General features: G+C 58.1%; 2 protein-coding genes across 2 annotated transcripts in view; one reads left to right on the plus strand and one right to left on the minus strand.

Moving 5' to 3' along the window:
• The window catches only part of UBE2O (ubiquitin conjugating enzyme E2 O), a 62,489-nt gene extending 53,830 nt beyond the window's left edge, over positions 1-8,659 (plus strand). Inside the window, exons 14-18 of the mRNA XM_059864745.1 lie at positions 308-965; positions 1,851-1,987; positions 2,488-2,691; positions 3,394-3,451; positions 4,877-8,659. Of these exons, the coding sequence (XP_059720728.1) occupies positions 308-965; positions 1,851-1,987; positions 2,488-2,691; positions 3,394-3,451; positions 4,877-5,616 (1,797 nt within the window). The 3' untranslated portion in view covers positions 5,617-8,659. The remainder of the gene's footprint in view (positions 1-307; positions 966-1,850; positions 1,988-2,487; positions 2,692-3,393; positions 3,452-4,876) is intronic.
• A 1,661-nt stretch (positions 8,660-10,320) lies between these two features.
• On the minus strand, positions 10,321-17,555 carry SPHK1 (sphingosine kinase 1). The gene is made up of 5 exons (XM_059864481.1): positions 17,100-17,555; positions 12,789-12,938; positions 12,453-12,547; positions 12,110-12,225; positions 10,321-11,600 (listed from the first exon to the last, which is right to left on the minus strand). Exons 1-5 carry the CDS (start codon positions 17,515-17,517, stop codon positions 10,826-10,828), a joined length of 1,554 nt encoding a protein of 517 aa, XP_059720464.1. The 5' UTR covers positions 17,518-17,555; the 3' UTR covers positions 10,321-10,825.
• Between the last annotated feature and the right edge of the window lie 4,167 nt (positions 17,556-21,722).

Genomic DNA, 21,722 nt, shown 5'->3' on the forward strand with positions numbered 1-21,722 from the left:
TTCTGAGCTCTGTGTTCTGAAACCCTGGGGCATCCAGGGAGCTGTGGGGGACCTGCCTGCTCTCCAGGGCTGGATCCCAGACACGGGGAGGACTGCAGCCCGTCTAGAACTTGCCCTAGTTTTACCCCCAGTGCCACAGTTGGAAAAGTGGAGGATGGGACTGTGTGGTTTCATAATCTGTGCCAGTATAGATGGAATGGGTTTAAACAGCCCAAACAATTCCAAATGGAAACTCCTTTTGCTTACTTTTCAAAACAACTGAAATTGTGCTTCAGCCTAAGTCTCATGGAACTCTGTTCTCCTTTAGCACTTGTACAATATTGAATCAGAAATTGAGGAGTCAGACTATGATTCTGTTGATGGCAGCACCAGTGGGGCATCCTCAGAGTGGGAGGATGAAAGTGACAGCTGGGAGACAGATAATGGCCTCATGGAAGATGACCACCCAAAAATTGAGGACTTTGAGCCTGAGGAACCAGCAGCAGAAGAGGTTAAAAAAGTAGAAGAACAAGTCCAGGGAGCTGTGGCTATGGCAGTTGCAGATCTTGCTACAGAAAAAGGTGGCAAGGATGGAGCCCCAAAAAGCTTCCGGGAACTAAAGGAGGCCATCAAGATCTTGGAAAGCCTGAAAAATATGACTGTGGAGCAGCTGCTGACTGGCTCTCCAACCTCCCCAACTGTGGAACTGGAAAAACCCACTCGAGAGAAAAAGTTCTTGGATGATATTAAAAAGCTGCAGGAAAATCTGAAGAAGACCTTGGATAATGTGGCTATTGCTGAGGAGGAAAAGATGGAAGCCATGGTAGAGACGGAGAAGAAGGAAGAAAAAGCAGAGGCACAGACACCAGTGAGGTCAGAGTGGCCCAGTGAGACACCAGTGCTCTGCCAGCAGAGTGGAGGGAAGCCCGGAGTCACCTTCACCAGTGCCAAGGGAGAAGTGTTCTCTGTGCTGGAGTATGCTCCAGGTGAGTGTGGGATACTTGGTCCTTCACTGCTCTCCTGAAGTGTTTCTTGATCCAAAACCTTTACCTCAAACCTTTTAGATTCTATATCCTCTCTTCTTAGTCCTTTTCATAGCTCATTAACTAGAGAAGATAAATTAAGCCAACTTCTGCTAGCACAGTGTGTTCTGGGACCTAAGCATGGCTTTTAGATAGCATCTCTAGGCACTCTTGCACCTTCCCAAGCCTCAGAAGTGTGCTTCCCTCTTTCCCAGGGTGGTGGCTAACATTGGAGGGCTGCAGACACTGGAGGCCTGCAACATCTGTTGCTTTCCATTGCAGACATTTCCTTGCAAGTTGCAGGGTTTGTTCAGGCTTTTTTGTCAAGGCTGAATTGGTTGAGAAGCAGAGCAAAATCAGCTGGTGTTCTTGTGCTGGGTGTCCTTGGTGAGTGGGTGTCCTTATTTGCTGGCACCAGTGTTAGTGGCCAGGAATGAAAAAGAGCATCTGGCTGTGTGGAACACTGGTGACAGGGAGCCCAGGGTGCTCCATCCTGGGTGGGAAGGGTGGCCAGACTGTTGTGAAGCTGCAGGTGTGGGCAAGGGGAAGTGGGGAGCTGTGTTAGGTTTGGCAGGGCCATTGTTCTGTGAGTTTGTCCCAGCTGTGGGACAAGTTTCCTCACTGGGCCACAAGGGACAGTGTTGTGTGGGACAGTGAGAACAGGAGATGCTAGTTGTGGTTGCTGTACTGTGTGGGAAATCATCTCTCCTGCCTCCTGGCTCAGCAGCAAAGCAAGTTAACTCCTCTCTTCCACACGATGCATATTACACATGGGTAGATTTGCCTTCATGAGGAACCTGTGGCAGTTTCCAAAGGCAGGCCATAATTGTTGCCTTATTTGTCCCACAGATTCCCATGCCTTCAAGAAAATGGAGTTCCAGCCCCCAGAAGCCAAGAAGTTCTTCAGCACCGTGCGGAAGGAGATGGCTCTGCTGGCCACCTCCCTGCCCGATGGCATCATGGTGAAAACCTTTGAGGATCGAATGGCAAGTGCCTGCTCTCAGATGCCTCTGTGGTGGTGCTGGGCTCAGCAACTTTATCCCTGTCTTTGGAATTCCCTGCTTAGCCCTAATCCTTTGCATTAGAGCTGCAGGAATGTGTGCATCATGTGAAACAGGGCTGTAATTACCAGAAATGGCTGCTTTTGCTGCTTTTGCATTCCCTGAGTCAGGGTGGCAAAAAAGGAGCTGCTGATTGCAGGGAGCCTCTTCTGGGCACTGAGTGGGAAGACAGCCAGCAAGGGGCTGTGTCAGCAGGGAGTAAATTTGGGATTTTTGGCCCTCCTCAAAGCCCTGTTTCAGATGCAAAGGTTCGCTTTGCTCTCAGGGTGCAACATCTGGCGGGGTAAGATGCCCTGAGATGTGTTGCTTGAGCTGACACTTGAAAGGGCCAAGTCAATCACATCCCCACTCTTCCTCCCTGTAAATACAGCTCTGCCAGGGTAAGAGGGTGTTTCCCATGCCTGACCTCCTGCCTCTCCCCACAGGATCTTTTCTCAGCCCTTATCAAAGGGCCCACACGCACACCCTATGAAGATGGCCTCTTCCTCTTCGACATCCAGCTCCCCAACATCTACCCCGCTGTCCCGCCTCTCTTCCGCTACCTCTCCCAGTGCAGTGGGAGGCTGAATCCCAACCTGTATGACAATGGCAAAGTGTGTGTCAGCCTCCTGGGGACCTGGATAGGCAAGGTAATGCTGTCCTCCACCTGTCCCTGGGGAGCGGGGCTTGTGCTGGGCTGCTTTTGCAGCAAATCACTTCCTCCCAGACCTGGGTGACTTCTCTCTTGGGTGGTCTTTGAGCTGGGGTGGCCTGGGCTTTGGGCACTGGTTTAGGTGTCTGGAGCACATAACTGGTGTAGTTTGGCTTTTTCTGGGTCTGTATTTGGCTCAGCTGTCTCTCCTCAATGAGAAGTCTGTGGTCAGTCCAGCCATAGCAGAGATGCCAACACCAGCATGGGGTGTGCCTTTGGGTTAGGGCTCTGTCTTCCACACTGTGGACAAATCATGTAGCATGGTACAAAGTGAAGCTGGAGACTTGGAATAAGCAGGGAAATAGGTTTTGAGCAGGACAGGGCAGCTGGGAAGGGGTTGAAACTGATGGCTGGTGTGTAAGGTTACACAGTTCCAGACAGAACTGGCCTTGGAGGTGGGGGGGGGGGGGGGGGGGGGGGCGGGGTGTGGTGCTGGTAAAAAAATAACGGAGGTCTGTGTTGTTGAGATGGGACACCAGCACATCACGTGCTCGTGGAGTCAGTTCCTTGTTCCTACCATGAGCCACAGGATGTCAGCAACAGGAATGCAGAGCAACTGGGGCCTCACTTCATCTGACAATAGTCACAGAGCAAACTGATCTTGCTTCAGCCCTTTAACATATTTGTGTTTGCATTTCAGGGGACAGAAAGGTGGACCAGTAAATCTAGTCTCCTTCAAGTACTCATCTCCATCCAAGGTCAGTGCTCCTGCCAAGCATGTGGGGCAGGAAAAGGCAGAGGGAGGAAGGGATGGTGGTTTATGGTGAGCACACAGTTGGGGTCTGCCACCACAGTTGGGTTAGAGCTGCCTTTTGGTCTCACCTTGCTGGACAAAGCCGTGTCCTTATCTCTCTGCTTGAGCAGTGGAAGCAGGTGCCAGCTTTTCTCATGCCCAGAGTTCTGGCTGTATCCCAGGGCTCTGACACAATGCTTTCCTCTTTTCTCACTGCAGCAGCCAAGCACAGAGTTGTCTGCTTGTTACTCTGAGCTGACAGAGGTGAGCCACCGTGTCCTCAGCCTGTTACCAAAGTTAGTTGAAGTTGCCAAACTGGGCCTTGTTTGCAGGACTTTTTTTTTATCCTCACTGAGTCACCCGCCCATCCTACTTGGGACGTGTTTTGCACATGATGCTGGTGTTTATGTTCCTACCAAAGCAGAGAATAATCAGGGGTGTGCCTAGACGAGCCCCAGGGCTTCCTGCTATGGGGCTTTGCTCTGCCCCATCCAGTTTGGGAGCAGACACACTAAATCACATAAATTCCTCCTGGGTGACTTTCTGTGCAGGGAGCTCAGGCATGTGATGAGAAACCTTTCATACAGAGCAAGGGTTCCTGCTGAGTGCAGGCAGCTCCTGCTCCTCTGAACTCCCACAGTCCACCTGTATCCTCCTGTGGGGGAAGGACACCACAATAAAAGCTTTTTCTTGTTTCCAAAGCCAAGGATCCAAATTTAGAAAATGAAATACTTAATGTTTTACTGGAGCAACTTGGTGTTAGGGGAGGAATCTCTTCTGCTGCCTGGGTTTTGAGAGACACATGATCTCCCCAGCTCTAATGCAACTTGTGGCAGGCTGCCAACAGCCTGGCAGTGCTGGGGCTATTGCTACATACCTGTAATTTCATTAGACCAGAAGTAAGCAGGAGAAATCTTGGTAAAGGTGACTTGTCACAGTCTTCTGTGTCTCAGAACTGCAATGTCTGGTGGGACTCTGCTGGATAGAGCAGAACCTGGCCAGCTCAAATCCTGTTGATGAAGTCTGGCCTTTGTTCTGGTTTAGAGGAGGAGGAAAATAAAAGCTTTTGTTGTGTTTGTGGGGTTTTCTGCAGGAGGGAAGTGAAAGGAGCTGTGAAACCTCTCCCTTCCTGCCCTTTTGAACTCCTCTGCTGTTGTGTGCCCTCTGCATTGTGCTGGCAGAGGGCTGATCTTGCCAGCCAAGGAACGTGGATGCCACTCCCTGCAGAGTCTGAGGTCCCTACCACATCACACTATGCTCCCCTTGCAACACCAGACCTTTGCATCCTGCAGCTTCTGGGGGTTCAGCCTGGCCCGCGTTTGACGCTCTTGGCAGGAGCGGACTGGATGATGTTCCTGCCTTAACCCCTCGGTGTCCGTTCTCCCGGCAGGTCTCATCCTGGTGAACGAGCCCTACTACAACGAGGCGGGCTTCGACAGCGACCGGGGGCTGCAGGAGGGCTACGAGAACAGCCGCTGCTACAACGAGATGACGCTGATCCGCGTGGTGCAGTCCATGATGCAGCTGCTGCGCCGGCCCGTGGAGGTCTTTGAGCACGAGATCCGGGAGCATTTCCGCTGCAACGGCTGGCGCCTGGTGTCCCGCATCGAGTCCTGGCTGGAGACCAACGAGCTGGTGGAGCGCAGCCACGAACAGGCCAACGGGGCGGATTCTGCCTCCCTCCTGTGCGCCGAGAGCCCCGGGGACACGGCGGGGGCGCTGGCCGAGGGCAGCTTGGAGCAGGGTGGGGCTGCCGAACTGTCCGACTCGGCACTGGACGCGAAGGAGGAGCCAGACGAGTCGGAGTTCCCGAGCGTGACGCCCAACGCCGGCGACCTCCAACAGTACTCAGACTCGGAGAGCACAGGCCAAGCCAGGGGGGACCTGGCCAGAGACCGAACGGACGAGGGGAAGGCTGCCCAGGACTCTGCCTCGCAGCCCAGCGTGAAACCAAAGAAAAGGAGAAAGAGCTACAGGAGTTTCCTGCCGGAGAAGAGCGGTTACCCTGATATCGGGTTTCCCCTCTTCCCTTTGTCCAAGGGGTTCATTAAAAGCATCCGCGGTGTCTTGCAGCAGTACCGGGCTGCCTTAGCAGGGGCCAACATCCCAGAGTGGACAGAGGACAAATAAACCATCAGGTTAGGGACAGGCAGGTGCAGGGGAGAAGGGAAAGCAGCAGAAAGTAAATTGGCAAATGCTGTTATCAATCAACTGGCTTCTCCTTACAGCTTTTCTTCCTCAGCTTGGTTTGTTCCAAAGAAGGTGGTAGGCCTGACTGCTCCTCTGAGGAAAGGTTGTTTAAGCATGAGTAACTCTTTTCCCTCAACCCCTCTTCCTTCCCCCTGTCCCTCTTCCTTCCCCCTGTACGTGCTCTTCTTGCAAGTTTGACCTGCAATGGTAAGATTTGAGACCTGCACAGAAGCAGTCTTGCAGCCACGTTCCCTCTGCACTTTCATCTTGGGGCACCTTTCACACAAGGACTCTTCCCACCCAGCGCTACACCCAGCAGTTTGTTCTGGTGGGGTTCCAGCCAGGAGAAGGGATTGCTGTAGTTTCTGGAAATGAAGGGCAATGCCCTCCCAGTCTGTTATTTTTCTCAGCGTTCCCATGGGTTCTCTGAAGTCTACCCCAGCTTATCTGTACTTAGACATTGGATTGTGTTTGCATTGGAGTTGTCTACACCATACGGAGTTGCTCTAGTCTTAGTTGTTCACCCATAGCTACAAGGTTCTTCCAGTCGGGATTGATAGGCAGGGCCAGAGCTCTCCACTGGCACTTGTGCTGCTCTGGGAGTGCTGCAGACTTTCCACGCAGTTCTTCAACTTCCAGGTCAGTCTCCTGGAGGCAAGTCTAGCCATCCCCACTTGTTTTTCTCCAGAGTGAGGCAAACTTCCCTTTCCCCCCACCATGCATGCCTGTCTTCTAGAAATACATGGGATTCAGGGTGTTCTGCCCTTGTTACTTGCTTAGGTATCTTTTGTTCCCAGCCATCCCGGCTGTCACACAGCACTATACCCACCCTGGATCCCGGCCTCACCCAGGCAGGCAGCAGCCAGTGACCCTGGGGCCTGTTGTAGATCTGGATGAGCCTGGTGTGGCTGCTGCTCCCTCATCCAGCTGCACATGGGTGTTCAGGAGCCGTGGGAGCCAGGGTCACCCCAGGGAAGCCGTGTCATGGCGAGGCCCTGTTGTGGCAGCACCAGTTTGTGCTGGTTCCTGTGCTGTTACAGCAGCTGCTTTGGGCTGTTATCAGCTCCTTCCCTTGCCAGCTGTTTCCCATGATGGCCTGGTTGTGGCCAGCAGCACTGTGGACACAGCACTTCCCATCCCTACTCCCAGGCATGGTGCTGCTGGACACTCAGGGAAGCACCTGGTGAAGGCAGCCTGTGTTTCACAGCCTGAGCTGGTGACCATGAGCACTTTGAAGCAGTGTTTTGCCAGAGTCCCCTGGTCAAGTCCCCTTCCTTAGGCCTCTGGTCCAGCCTGCACACACCTTCACTTGGAGCTGGGCAGTCACACTCCAGCCCTGCTGCCTTTGCCCAGTGCTCAGGCACTAGAGAGGCACCCTCAGAGCATCCATGGGGAGCACGGTCTGTCAGGGAGAGTCCTTCCAGCTGCACAGCGAGGCAGCGCTGCCAGGCTGCCCAGGGAGCAGTCAGGCTGAGCAGATGGCTCTGCCAGAGGTAAGGATGGAGCCAAAGCTCTCTTTTGCTCTTGCTCGCTGTGGCTGCAGTTATAAACGGAGATCAGCGGAAGGATCCCAGCATGTTGGTGCAGTGCTTCTTGCTACCAGAAACACCAAGGGCTGCAACCAACAGCCCAAATCCACCCCTCTCCCTCCTCCCCCCCAGCTCCCTGTGCTTTCCTGCTGCCCCCATGATGCTCCTGAGCCAGGGGCTGGCTGCACAAAGCCCTTCTCATGTCCCCATCCACCACTGGGATTTTGGAAGACATGTCCTTCTGGTGTTCCAGAGGATGCAGGGTTTGGCTGTGATGAAGACCTGGGCTGCAGGTATCTCCAGACACTGCTCTGTGAGTGCATCATCTTCAGCAGCTCCAGCCCTGCTCCAAGAGTCCTTCCTGGCAGGTGGGAAGTCAGGCAGGTGCCGATTTGGGGGGCAGAGAGGTGCTGGGAGCCGTGGGTGGGGCAGGGCAGGCTGGAGCTGTAACCACGGCCGGGAGTGAATGGATCACTTTGAGCAGAGCACTGAGTGTCTCGGAGGGCTGGGGGCAAGAGGGGAAGCCACTGCTCCAGGGCAGGGGAAGAACAGACAGAGGCTGATTCCAGGCAGAACCACGGTTAGTGATCCAGACACTGACACCCTCTGTCCCCAGAGCCGGGCTGTGGCTGCCCCATGACCCACAGGAACAAGGATGGAGGGAGGGAGGGAGGGAGAAACCCACTGGGGATGGAGGAGCTGTTGAGTTCCCCTTTTCCCCTCCTTCACTCTGCAGCTCTCATCTCACGGGGCAGGCTCCACACCCTCCCCTTTGCCCAAAAAGTCTTTGATCCTACACAAGAGCTTTTGCACAGGCTGGGCTCCCTCTGAGGAGGTGGATGTTGGCCTTCTGGAAGGGGACACTGCTCCCCCCGGCACCGCTCACTCTCTGCAGCTGTCCCAAACCCAAGCGTGCACAGAGGTTTACAAATTTTCTAAAGCTTTTGATAATGTGAAGCTCCTGGGTGATGAGGTTGGTGGTGAGCACACTGCAGCTATGTAATTTTTTGTGTATGTATGTAATATTTAAGGGTAACAAAATTTAAAAGGCTAAAACCTTAAAAAAAATTTAAAAACACACAAAAAAAGCCAAAGCATGATGCATATTGTTAGCCTTAAAACTGGCTACACGACTGTGTGATGTACAAATGAGAGCAGCCTGTAACTGTTTTAAGTGCTGGGGAGGGGGAAGAAGCATTACAAAATCAGTTTGTAGCCTTGATTCTGTACAGTATTTAATGAATTAAAAAAAAAACAAACCTGACTATTGAGGCCATGCTTAGAGGTGTGTCGTTCATGTGCAGATGTGGATGCTTGGTTGCTTATGATATATGTATAAAGTGCTGTGTGACCATTAAAACTTTTTTTACCTGCAGATTTTTTTTTTGTTTGGCTAACCAAGGTGTAATAAAGGAGGGAAGATGACTTGCCATTAAATTTTGCCTCTGTGAGTAGATCTGTGAGTTGTCTCTTTCTTTCCCCCACCACCCCCTGCCACTCTCCTGGCACTTGCCCCTCTCCAGCTCATCCCTGTGCCAGCCTTGGGGCTGGACAGGGTCCCACTGGCTGAAGCCAAGGCCGGTGAGTCCAGAGGGATCCAGGCAGGTCTGGCAGGGAGGGGCTGCCTCTGTGGCTCTCCATAAACTCTTCCTCAAGACCCTGATGTACAGAGGGCATCTGTCAGGCTGGGACTTTTTGTTTTCTGTGGCCCTTGCTGGTGCCTGGTGCTTATGGGTGGCTCAGTGCCTGCCCCAGCACAGCTTCTGGTGGCCGCGGTGCTCATGGCCAGACTCAGGTAGGCCCTGGGAGCTCTGCCCTGCCCCTCACCTCAGCACACAGGTAAGCGTGTGAGGGATGGGGCTGGACACAGCCGTATCTGGTAACTGCCGGGTGCTGCTGGACTCTGGAGCAGTGATGTGGAGTCCTGACTTACATTTTGTCCCCCTGGGTGCCCTCCCTGCAGGAGCAGCTCGAGGTGCCAGTGCCCGACCCGGGCGTTGTTCGCAGCACCCTCTGCCGCCTCCCTCGGTCCGGGCAGCGAGGGCTATGCGGGAGGAGGGCCGGGGGCTCCCCGCCAGGAGCTCGTTGCTGTGGTCCAGCATGTTTTGGAAGCAGATGGGTGATGGCAGAGCTGCTCAGCGAAACCCGCGAAAGGGAGGGCAAGGGCGATCCCGGCCAACCTGCTGCTGAGAGCCACACGGGATCCTGGGAGGAGCCTGCGGGGAGCCTTTCAGGGGCTGTGAGCCTGAACGGCTCTGCTCTGCTGCTCCGTGAGCGGTGAGAGAGACGGCGAGAACTCTGAGCGCATCCCCTGCCATGGGCTCTGCCTCAAGCAGCTCAGCAGGGTTAGAGAGTTATTGCTCAGCCTGTTTTTTACACCTGGCCCGATGCCACGGGGGAAATAACTTTATTTTGGGAGGTGGTTCCCAGCTCCTGCCGGCCCTGCTGGCTCAGGAATAAGGCCCCTCTCTATGCGCAAGTGAGGCCATGAGGGGAAGACAATCGTGCTCTTCTTTCCCGGATCTGCCATCCTAATTGCATAGTTTGCAGTTGAATAAATGCAAACAGCCACCACTGTTTACTCTTCTGCTTTGTACTTGAGCGCTGAAAATGAGGTTTAATTACTGCAATTTTATATCAAAGAGGCTGAGTAATCCCCCCTAGGCAAGCCCCAGGGCAGGGACCTGTAGAAGGGCTCCAGCTGGCCCCGGGCAGCCCGAGAAAAGGGATGCGAGGGTCCCTCAAAAGGCCCCTGCTGCAGGCAGAAAGCCAAACGACTCCTCCTTGAACCTCTTCCATGAGTCCTTCCCTGCTGTCGCTCAGAGGTACCGAACTTTCGCCAGGATGTCCCCAACTGTCACTGCAGGGCTGAGCTCCCTGGATACAATCAGCCCCAGCATGAGGCTGAGCAGGGAGGCATCACCGCACCCCAAAAATGGGGGTGGGTGGTGGCAGCAATGCCCTGTGTCCTGCATCCTCAGCACCTCCCTGGGAGCACCTCCGGGGCCCCTCGCTCCATGCTGCTCCTGTCAGGATGCCAGGGAGCAAAGGCTGCTGAGCTAAACCTGTCCTGCGGTCCGTGTGCCGTGAGCTCGGATTCAAAACCCAGGAAGGATTTTTTTTGCAAACGCTAGATATTTATTTTGCATTTCTCACAAGAATAAACTTCGCTTCTACAGGAAGCTTTGGGTAGAAACATTCTTTAAAAAGTCGGTTTATTGTATTAGATCTATTGGTCCTGACCCTCCCTAGGGGGTGGCACTGGCTCCGGGGCGGGGACACAGCGATGCCACCGTGTGCGTCCGAGCCGGGGAGGGGACGGGGCTGTGCCGGCGCAGCCGCCTCGGGGCCGGGACCTCGTACCAGGATAAACCACGCTGGCGTCTCGCCGGCACCGAGTACCTGATGGGGCTTGTGGCTCATTTTTGGAACAGCACTGGTGGCCGTCCCAAGGGGGTAAAGCTAAGCGTGGGGGCAAGCGAGGGGATGAGCCCCACGCCCCCCCCCCCCAAAGACCTATTGCTATGGAAGGAGGGGTTCCTGAGTGGGAGGAAGTCTCTGCCAGCCTCGCGCCGGGCCGTGCCGGCAGCTCAGCGCTGCAGGGAGGGCGAACGGGGAGCTCAGGAGCCGCTGAGGACGCGGCAGACGCGGGCATGAACCTGGCCCTGCACGGGCTCGCAGGCCAGCGCCTCCCCATCCACTGTCATGACGCCCGCAGCCACCCGCGGCTCCAGGCGGAACGCCCGGACGGGGACGTAGGACAGGTGGGGACAGTTCAAGTCCAGGTGGGTCCCCCTGGACATGGCCAGGAAAAGCTTCAGCAGCGTCACGCGGCTGATGCCGGCCTTCATGTAGAAGAGGTGGATGCAGCCGTCGTGCAGCCGGGCCGCCGGTGCCATCAGCAGGTTGGTGCCCAGGTGGGACTGGTAGATGGCGTAGACCAGGACAAACTCCTCCTCGGGGACCACGGTCCAGTGCGCCGGCACGGGCTGGCCCAGCGGCGCCAGCAGCGAGTCGGGGGGCAGGGAGCCGGGCGCTTCCGTCCCCGCCGGCTGCGGGATGTGGCCGTTGGTGACGGGCGCGGGGGCGTCCCGGGGTGCCGGGGAGCTGCCCTGCTCCGCGGAGATGGGCAGGTAGGACAGGCGGCCCTGGTACACCCTGAGCTTGGCCAGGCACTGCAGGGTGCCCAGGGTGAAGCGGGCGTTGCCCAGCCAGCGGTACTTCTCACTGTCGATGTCCACGTCCGAGATGAAGCCCCAGCCGAAGCCCAGGAAGGAGAAGAAGCGCTTCCCCGAGGCCGTGCTCAGCGACACCAGGTCCATCTGCGTGTACAGCCCCTTGCACAGGATGAAGGTGCAGTTCGTCAGCAGCTTTTTCTTGGCAACGTGATCGTAGCTGTGAGGGATGGAGAGAGTGAGTTTGGAGCTCAGGAACTCTCCTGCTGCCCCAGCATCTGCCTGCAGACCTCACCCTTCTGTCATGGCTGGGACATGTCCCTGCTGGGTGACAGTGTCCCTCAGGAACAGCTGCTGGGAGTAGTTTTGCTGGGGATGGGAGGGATAAACCAGTTCCTGAAAGAGGGAACCGAGCCAGGGCAATCCTGGCCCCCACACCTTGGAATTGGCTGTGCCTGGGGTGGGTCCTTTGGGTTAAAGCTTTACCAGTCCCTGAGCCCAGAGAAAGGGAGTGGGGAGATTAGGATACCCAGGGATTAATCCCTTGCTCACAGCTGGGGCGGTGCTGCACCAGCCTGTGGGGAGTGAGGACCCTGCCAGGCACCCCTGGTCATCCCAGCACACTTCCCTGGGCTGCAGCCCCGCACAGCCGTTCTCTTGCCTCATCCCTGCCTGGTTCCAGTGCAGCCCCGCAGGGGGCAGTGGGTGCCCCGCGGGGCTGGGACTCACCCTGCATAGTAGTTGATAGAGGCAGCCAGGGCGTTCCCAGAGCCTCCTGGCAGGATGCACAGCGGCTTCTTCATGGCCTCCTTCCAGTCCGGACGCTCCATCAGCCCGTTCACCACCTGTGGGGATGAAGGATCCGTGGTACCCAAGGAACCCAGCAGCCCCTGCAAGCCTGGGGGGAGCAGAGCCCACGGTGCCCCTGCCCAGGGCAAGACAGAGATGATGGCTGCTTTGCTCCAAGCTTGGTGTCATCTCTCCTTTGCCATTCCCTGCCTGACTTTGTGACCCAGAGCTTGGATCCTGCCCCAGGCACCCCTGCTCTGCCCAGCCCCGAGGTGCTCCTCACCTCGAACAGCAGCCCGTCCCCAGACATGACCACCAACGTGTCCCATTGTGACAGGTCCTCATCTCGCACCTTCTCATGCGCATGGTGGGCTCTTTCTGTTGGGGAGAGTGGAGAGATTTGGAGCATCACTCTCCATCCCTCTGCCCTTCCTGCTGCACCCCCCAGACAGTGACCCCAGCTCCACATGGTGACCCCAGCCAGGGATGCAGGACCCAGAGCAGTGCTGATGCAGAGTCAGAGGCCCTTGGAGGAACCTGTCCCCAGGTGGCAGGGCCCAGGTAGGATCCCAGGGAAGGGAGAAGGAGGAGGAGGAGGAGGAGCTGCTCATGGACTCACCGGTGACGAAGACAGTGGTGGCAATGTCAGCCTCAGCCAGCATGGGCTGCACCACTGCCTGGAAGTCATCAAGGGCACGGCCGGAGCCGCTCTGTGGGTTCAGCAGCACCAGTGCGTGGCAGGGCCGGGGCAGCACCCCGTAGCTGTCACCTGGGGGGGACAGGGGGCTTAGGCTGCTGGGTCATGGCCCTGCCCTGGGAGGGCTTTGCCAGCCAGGGCAGCATTTGCCAAAACCAAAAGGGGAAGGTGAACTGGCCCTCCCCCATCCCCACAAGCTCCCTGGGCTGCATCTCTACCCAGAGGACATGGGGGTAGCAGGGATGGAGAGTCCCTGCTGGGAATGCTGGGGAGGCAGCAGAGACAGGACACAGGGGCCTGCAGGGACTCATTTGAGCTCCCCCACAATCAGCAGAGATGTTCACACCCAGGATGGAGCCCTGCAGCACTCCAGCCATACCAGAGCGGGGGATGAGAACTCCAGGTCCCAATTGCCCGCATCCACCCAGATGGAGCGAAGCCAGGACAGACAGTTGTGCTGGCAGACGGACGCTCCCTGCTCCCTGCTCCCCACAGGGCTCAGGTTTCGCCTGCGAGGGCCTCGGCCAGGCTGTAATTACAAGCCTGGCAGGGGTCCCATCCCTCTGCCTCCCCAGTTGCTTCCAGTATCTCCTTCCCCAATCCCAGTGGTCCCCATGCAGGGGAACAGGGGGAGGCCACTGAGCTGCCCTGTGAGGGAGGCAGGGGGAGAAGGAGGAGGGCAGGAACCCTGGGTGCTGCTGGGCACCCCAAGCCCTGAAGTGAGGAAGGGCAGCAGCCTCAGGCTCCCCCAGCACCTCTGGAGATCCCTGGCTCTGCAGCGAGGAGCCAGTTTTGGGGTTGTTGGGGATGTCCCCGCCAGCCCTGTGCCCCCTGAGCTGTGAGCTGGGCCCGGGGGGTGTGGGTGCCCGCCCCAGCACACAGACCCAGCTCCAGGCGGCCCCTGCTGACTCAGCAGGAAGAGCTGCTGTGTCAGGACAGCAGAGGCCTTTCCCAGCACATCCTGGGCCAGGAATCCCCTCTCAGCCCCTGTGGCACTGGAGGTGCCCCCACCTCATCTGCACACGTGCAGTGATTTGAGCTGTTTGAACACACGAACTGGGGTTTTACAGCTAAACCCTCCGACACCCACAGTGGGGACAGTGGTGGGGAGAGGTGAGCATGGGGCCATGGAGGACACCACGTGTGTCACCTCCCCTGGGTGACATCCAGCATCACACCAGTCATGGCCATGAGCTCCACAAGCTGCCTGGAGGGAGGTGGGACTGGAGCATCCCATCTCCATGCCTGTCCCAGCCCTGGAAGCACACAGAGCTCTGCTGACTTCATCACCACCAGGACGATTATTTCCTGGCCTCATGGATCACCCTCCAGGACACCTCCTGGTCCCCTTGCCAGCTGCTTGGGACCTGCCACCAACTCCACAACAAAGACCTGCCTGTGAGAGCTCCAGGGCTGAGCCTGGCTGGGGCACTGGCTCCAGGCTGGCTGCGGGTGCAGCTCTGGGTGCTGGCTCCAGTCTGGCCCTGGGTGCTGGCTCAAGGCACTGGCTCCAAGCTGGTTCTCCCCACTGCTGCCCAGGGCCAGTGGCTCCCCCCCACCACCCTCCCCAGCCCCTTATCAGTGGGTTCCAGATACAAAGGGACCAGCTGCCCTCGGGGAAAGCAGTGAAGCATACAGAGCAGAGGCCACTCCAGTCTGGCTCAGGGATAATAAAAAGCAGCCCAGGGCTGGGCTGACCCTGCTCAGAGCCCTTTGGAGCTTCCTTGGTCCCCACAGGCACTGAATCCTCTGCAAGCAAATGCAGACAAGGCCCGCACAGGCTTTGAACCCAAGCCCAGCTTCTTTCTCTCTGGGGGGCTTTCTCTCTCTTTCCTCCCTCGAGCCCTGGATATTGAAAAGCAAAAGCCAAAGGCACTTCAAAACCCTAAATGCAGTTTTTAACCCTGCAGTGTTAACCAAGCACATTGTTTCTCACACAGACACGGAGCTGCAGCTGAGTCTTGCCTAAAAATCCTGCCCAGACCTGTGGGTGCTGCCCTGTGGCCTCCTCTGGGCAGCAGGGAAAGGCTGGGACCCCAAGGATCAGCTCCTTGGCTGGAAGGGGAAAACAAATCCTGCTCAGGGCACAGAGGTATGTCATGACTCCCTCCCAAGGGGCAGATTGTTGGTACCAGGCTGTGAGTGGTGACAAGAGTGATCCCAGTGTGGGACTGGTGACACCAGCAGCACCAGGCTCAGCCCTGTTGTGGAACTGGAGGGTGCTGGATCAGAGCTGGAGCCCAGCAATGGTGATGCACAGGGAGACAGGTTTCAGCAGCATCCTGACCCATCCAACCCTTCCTGTTGCACAACACCGGCCAGTCCCTGGCATCCCAGCAAGATTCCACTTCCCAGCACAGTGTGGTCACTTTCAGCCTCAAATGCTGAGTAGAGCAGAATCTGAGTCAGCAGGAGGAAGGGGCTCCAGCTGCTGCCACAAACTCTGCTCCACTCCCTCTGCCCACATCCTCCTGTGTGATGTGCCCTGGCTGTGCTCAGGCCAGGACCACACTGCCACAGCTCTGCTGTCTGCAGCCCAAGCCACTCCACTGCATCCCTGCATCCTTCTGGAAACTCTCTGCACAAGGAACAAGCATGCCAGGTGGAATAAGGCTGGGGCTGAGCTTCCTGGGGCTGGATTTCCCTGTTGGGACATAAGCATGGGGGCAGTTTGTTCCCTCCTGGATAGCTGCAGTTTGGGACATACTGCAGGCAGCCCCAGCTTTGGGGTTATCAGCTGCTGAGGAACTTTCTGTCTATCCCTTGGGGTGAAACAAGGAGGGGGAATCATCCCTCCATCCCTGCTGCAGCATTCCGCAGGGCTTTTATCCCAGAGGATGCTGGAGCTGCAACAGCACCAGGATGGGATCGCTGGTGGCTCCCCAGGTCTCCTCCTCATGGGGACAGGGTGACAGGACTCTCTGCACGGACTCACCCGCAGCTTCCCAGCACAGCCCTTATCAGTCCCGCACAGGACTCTCTGCCGCACGTGCGAGCACTGGGTGTGGACAAGGGGCATTTTTAGCTCGGTCCCAAACTGAGGGAGGAGGATTGCAAATCCTGATGGCCTTCAGCAGGGACAGTGTCTGCAAAATTCTGCACTGCCTTCTCCCATCCTCCTTCCCCCCAAGGCCCCGAGGGCCCTGCGTGCCATGAGCTGCTCCTGCCCCAGCACCCTCACACCGCCTGCTCACAGGGCAAGGGTTGGAAAGCACTTGGAGACTTCCAGCTGCAAAGTTCAGGCTGGAAATAGAGCTGGGGAACTGGTTCTGCCCTCACCCCATTCCACTGGATTTTTTTGTAATTCTTTAGGAAGAGAGACAGAAAGTTGTTTTGTAGCTGCAGGTCATATAAAAAAAAGAGCTGCATTTTAAAATCCAAGCAAGGAAGAGCTGGGCTAAATGTGATTTGACAGGATCCCTCCAACCGCATGCCTCTTAATTTCCAAGTCTGATCAGAGCGACTGGACAGCCAAATAAATGAAGTAGTGCATATAATTGAATCTCTGCTCAGATGTTCAACTATCTGCCAGCACGCCCTGCCCTGCCTGCAGGAGCTGGGGGATGCAGCCCCCGAGCAGGACCTTCCCCTTCCAGACACGGACAGCTCCCGAGGGGAGCAGGATCAGAAACACAGACCCCGCCAGGCTGCCCTGAGATCCCCCTGGACCGCAGGGGTCCTGGGGGGATCTGCCTGTCCCCAAATCCCAAGTGATGGATGGGACCTGCTGGGGACAGTGCCTGGCTCCCGTCCTGCCTGCGTCAGCAATGATTACTTTTTTTCCTTGGATCATGCTGCCCTTTGGAGCTTTGGAGTTATTGAACGGGAGCAATGGGGATGGGGGGTGCAAAGGGCCCCCATAGCCTGGCCACGTCCCTGCTGCCCCTTCAAATTAAGGGTGAAAGGAGAGAGAAACAACCAACCCCTGCCTGGAGCTGCGAGCAGGGATGTCTCTGTCCCCCCCAGACTCGGCGAAAGTGGGGGGAGGGGGGTGTCCGAGGGACCCCCCTGTGGCGCGAGTCACCGCCGGTCTGTGTCGTCGTCCCCCCCGTCCCCCCCGTCCCCGGAACGCGACACCGCGCAGCGCCCGCGGCTCGGCCACAGCCGTCCGGCGTGGGGCCCGGCGGCGGAGCGACCCCGGCCGCGACCCCGACCCTGACCCCCACACGGTCCCGACGGAGCGAGCCCCGCGGGCAGCGGTGCCGGGCGGGGGCGGGGGAGCTCGGCACTCACCGTCCTGCGCGGGCACGGCGGGCACGGCGAGCTCGCGGATGCGGCGGCTCCAGGCCTGGGCGATGCGCAGGTTGCCCTCGGCGTCGGGACCCCGGGAGACGCGGAAGGTCCGCTCCAGGCGCTGGCGGGCGGGCGGCCCCCAGCGCGGCCCCCGCAGCGGGTAGCACACCAGCGAGAAGCAGGCGGCGGCCGCGGCCGCGGGGAAAGCGGCCGAGCCCACGCAGTCGGCCAGGCGGAGCGCGGCGTCGGGACCGGCCGAGCCGCCCGAGCAGCCGCCGGCACGCCGCACCTGCAGCTCCCGGGCCGTCAGGGACAGCGAGCAGGCGGCGGCACCGGGGGCCGGCCCCGCGCCGAAGATGCCTTGAAGTAGCACCGGGCCCCCGCCGGGCTCCGGGGGAGCGCGGCGGCCGGCGGCCATCGGCGGAGCGGGCGCGGAGCGGAGCGGGAGGCACCGGGGAGCGCCGCCCGCCGCCGCTCGCTGCTGACGCCCGGCGATGGCAGGCGGGGCGGCCCCATTCATAAAAATTTAACCCACCCACCCCCCCAGCCACCTCTTCCCCCGCCGAGGGGGCCCGTCCCGGGGCTGGTCCGGTACCCCCCACACCCCCCGCCAGCTGCCTCAGTTTCCCCAAGCGCCGCCCCGCGCTCCGGGCAGTGCTCCGCGGGGGAACCGGCTCTGCAGACGGGCGGGGGCTAAGGGACGCCGTGGGTTTGCCGCAGGTGGTTCTGCGCTGCTGGTGTGGGTGTCTGGCGTGGGTGCTCCCACGGTGCTGGGGATGCAAAGAACAGACCCACGGTCCTGCCGGCAGAGGGGAGGCAGAGCACCCGGCAGCCACCCCCGCCCCAGTTCCTGCACATCATTCCCAGCAAGGCACGCATGGGCGCTGGCAGGTGTGCCCGGAGCCCCCACCTTGGACTTAACAGCGTTTTAATACCATTTCTGCATCTCTCCAAGCACGAAAGGAGGGAGGCGGGGGCCTGGAGAAATCGAGGCACGGTGAGGGGTGAGGACAGTGGGCAGACAGCGGAGGAGGACGGAGAGGGATGATGTCCTACCCATTACTGGTGGCTCGCCATCAGGTATCCGTGGGGATTCGAGGTTGCCATGGGCGTGAAGCCCCGTGGAGGGAGGTGGGCTGTGCTGTGAACCCCACTTTGGGGCACAGAGCTCTGGGGACAGAGCCCAGGGGACTTGTCTAGAGGGTGCCAGCAAGGCTGGGAGTTCCTTTGTGTTCAAGGCAGCTGGCAAAAATCATTGACAGCAGTTTTTTGCTGGCAACAGGACTGACCTCACTCTCCCAAGGGACTGCTGGGCTCCAAGGGGTCTGGCCCAGCCCAACAAGGATTAATTTTTGTCAACCAATTCCTCATGGATGTAACTCTGTCCTAACCTTGAGCTTGCACCTCAGGGAGGCATCACTCCTCACAGTTAGGGCAGTTTAATTAGCAATGAGCCCTCTGTCCCTGCTGAAACCTTCTGGAACTGGCCAAGAAATTGCAGGGAGGGCACAGGATCACCAACTGGGCAGAAAACATGGCTGAGTCTTGTTTTCCCAGAGCAGACCTATGAGGAGAGCCGAGATGCTGTGATTTGGAGCATTGTGCTTTCCAGAAAGACTTCCCTGGGTGCTGCGGGCACAGAGGGAGGCTCAGAGGGGCAAAACCTGCTCCCAGCTGTGATGCTTTTGTCTTGGGAACTGCAGCACTCACAGCTGATTCTGGGTGAGATTCGGGCTCAGCCGCTTCCCCAGCCACTGCCATGACACAGTCCAGCGTTTGTAAACAGCTCTGAGGTTCCTCAGCAAGGTGTCATGGGAGGAAATGGCTGGATGCCGGGGAGTGCAGCGTCCTGACCTGCCCCTCACCCTTCTCGGTGACTAACCCGCTCCCAATTTCCGTTCAGGAAGACATGAGTCGTGTTGGGAGGATGTGAGAGCAGCTGTCCCATTGCTCCTGGCAGGTGCCATGGGACGATGAGGGTGCTTTGGCCTCTGTCCTCACCATGCTACATCCGTCCAAGGCCCTGTGCCCTGGGGCTGCAGGGATCCCCCTTCGTCCTGCCAGCCTGTGCTTCAAATAGGAGCGGAATGCCTACCCAGGTTCTGCTGGCCATGCTCGTGCTGTGGAGAAAGGGGCTGAGAGTTGCTTCACCGCGAGGTGTCAGGGCTGGAGGTGGGTGCAGGAAGGGCTGGGGAAGCGCTGTGCACGGTGGGGATGCCAAGAGCTGGGGGCTGCAGCCAGATTTGTCTCAGATGGGGAATAGGACTGGCACAGGCTCAGCATCTGTGATGGCAGGGAAGACACAGATAGGGCTTTTCCATCTCATTTCTGGTCTGTGGGGACTTCCCAGAAGTCTGACCTGGTGCTGTACCACCCCTGAATGCCCGCTCCATGCCGTGACCAGCCGTGGCCACCACCAGCACCAGGCAGGTCCCTTTGCTCTCCGCAGCCACAGGCTGATTCAACCCAGTCGCACACGGACACCTCTTGTTTGCCTCCAGATGTGACGTCTAAGGCAGAAGTGGGATCACTTCCTTCCCTGGGCTGATAACCAGTCGTTTGGGGCTATCTTAATTATGAGAGCCCTACCGAGGCCCCTCGACCCCAAGGGCAGCCTGAAGGGTGCTAAGCAGCTCCCAGGCTGTGGGCAGGCGACTGCCGGTCGGGTTTGTCCTGATCGGCTCCATTCCCGCCCGCGTGGCGCTGCTCGGGCCGTGTGTGTGGGAGGGAAGTGCTGGGATGTGAGGTGGGGATGTGCCACGGAGCTGGTGTGATGGGGGACAGCTCCTGGAGAATCCCCTCACTTCCTTCCTCACTGCAAAGGAGACTCGCCCATGGAGCAGAGCTGGCTGGCAGACCAGTCCAGCCATGACCACCAGTCTCCCTTCAAGAGCAAACATCCCTCCAGCTCCTGTCCTGGGAGGAGCCCTGGGGTATCCCAGACTCCGCAGACATCATTTGGTGGAGAAGGTTTGTACATTTGAAGCCTGGGTTCACTGGGCAAGATGATGTGTGCCCTGAGTTTGGGGAAACTGAGGCAGAAACAGCAGATAAGGTTTGTCTTGAGTTGTGCAAGAAGCCAAGGGTTAAATACACCAACAACCTCCCTCAGCTCCGTCTGCCCCGGGCTTCTCCTGCTCCTGCCCCCAGCTGCTGGAGGAGTTGATCTGCACTGGGAGTTTTCTATCTTGGGGGAAGAAAAGCACAGAGTCTGGGGTCTTCCCACGCAGGCCAGGATTTCGGGGCCCCACTGCCACATCACAGCCCCTGAGGAGGCGTGCAGAGGAAGTGCCTCTGCTGCGAGATGAACTGCGGCGTTTCCATTGAAGGCACAGAGCTCCTCCTCATCCCTGTCCGCTCTGCCGCGGCCGCCGGCAGCCACCCGGGGACGGAACGGGAGGGGGATGCACTCCTCCCGAATCCATCTCTTTTAGCATCGTTCCCACTGCTGAAGGTACACGTCTCAAGGTGGAGCCAGAAATAGCGCGGCTGGCACTGCATCGGAGCTGGCAGGGCTGCAGGCTTGGCAGGGGGACAGGCACCGACTGCAGCAGTGGGAACCTTCCAGGCAGCTCCTGCGGGAGCGGCCGGTGCGGAGATAGAGCCATTTCCATGCAGATCCAGCTCCGAGACTGCGGATCAGCCCCGCTCAGCCGTGGGGTTGGGGCTGACACGGGGTCCACCACAGCGCAGGAGGGGACAGAGCTAACAGAGATATCTCCTGGAGGAGAGTGACTGGGATCACATCCCACCTGAGCTAGGACACAGGTCTGGGCTCTGCCACTGATTTGCTGCAGAACTCGGGAAAGAAGGCTGCACCTTCTACCTGCCCCCCTGACCTAGGTTTTCGCCAAAATCCATCTTCTCTCAGCCTCCAAGGAGCTCAGTTTTTTCGTGGCAGCTCCTGAATCATAGCCAGGCTCTGCAACTTGTTGGGGGCTGCTCCCCTACATTGACCCTCCACTGAGCTCCCCGCAGCAGCTGGCACAGCTCGGGACTGCAGGGCTCACCGAGAGGCCCTGAACAATGCCGACGAGCTGAGCTCATTCCTCCCAGCTGATAATTTGCTTAAAAATATTTCTGTGCTCAGGCCTCCTTAGGGAAAACACTCCCAAACTCCAGGCAAAAAGCTACTGAGTCTGGAGGAACCACACACCCACCACTCGCTGGCCAAGACGTCCCCCGCGATGACAAGCCCTGGCGTCAGAGGGACTGAGGCCAAAGGCTGCCGTTTGATCTCCCCGTTCGCTGGGGGAAGCCGAATTTCAAGCCGTCCAGGGGTTTTACCACTTCCCGGTAGCGGTTTCCTGCGATGATGTGAGCGCAGGAATTTTTGGGAGGTGAGTCAGAGGCTGCAATGAGAACCACCTGGCTGGTGCTAGGCTGGGAGGCTCAATCCCGATCCAGGGGTGATCCCTGCTGCGATGTTCGATGCCGGCGGGCAGCATTACCAGAGTGGAATTACTTACGGGGGACAAAACATCCCATCATCAGACCCTATTTCTGGCCTGGAAGAAGAAAGAGATTTGCTGCCTCGGTTCCTACGGCTTCTCCTTCCTTGCCGGGCTGGGATCAGTGCGCTCCGGCCACCCCACCCGGGCTCCAGGGAGAAACATGGGTAAG

The sequence above is a fragment of the Haemorhous mexicanus genome, chromosome 20 (assembly GCF_027477595.1).
Source record: "Haemorhous mexicanus isolate bHaeMex1 chromosome 20, bHaeMex1.pri, whole genome shotgun sequence".
Taxonomy (NCBI): domain Eukaryota; kingdom Metazoa; phylum Chordata; class Aves; order Passeriformes; family Fringillidae; genus Haemorhous; species Haemorhous mexicanus.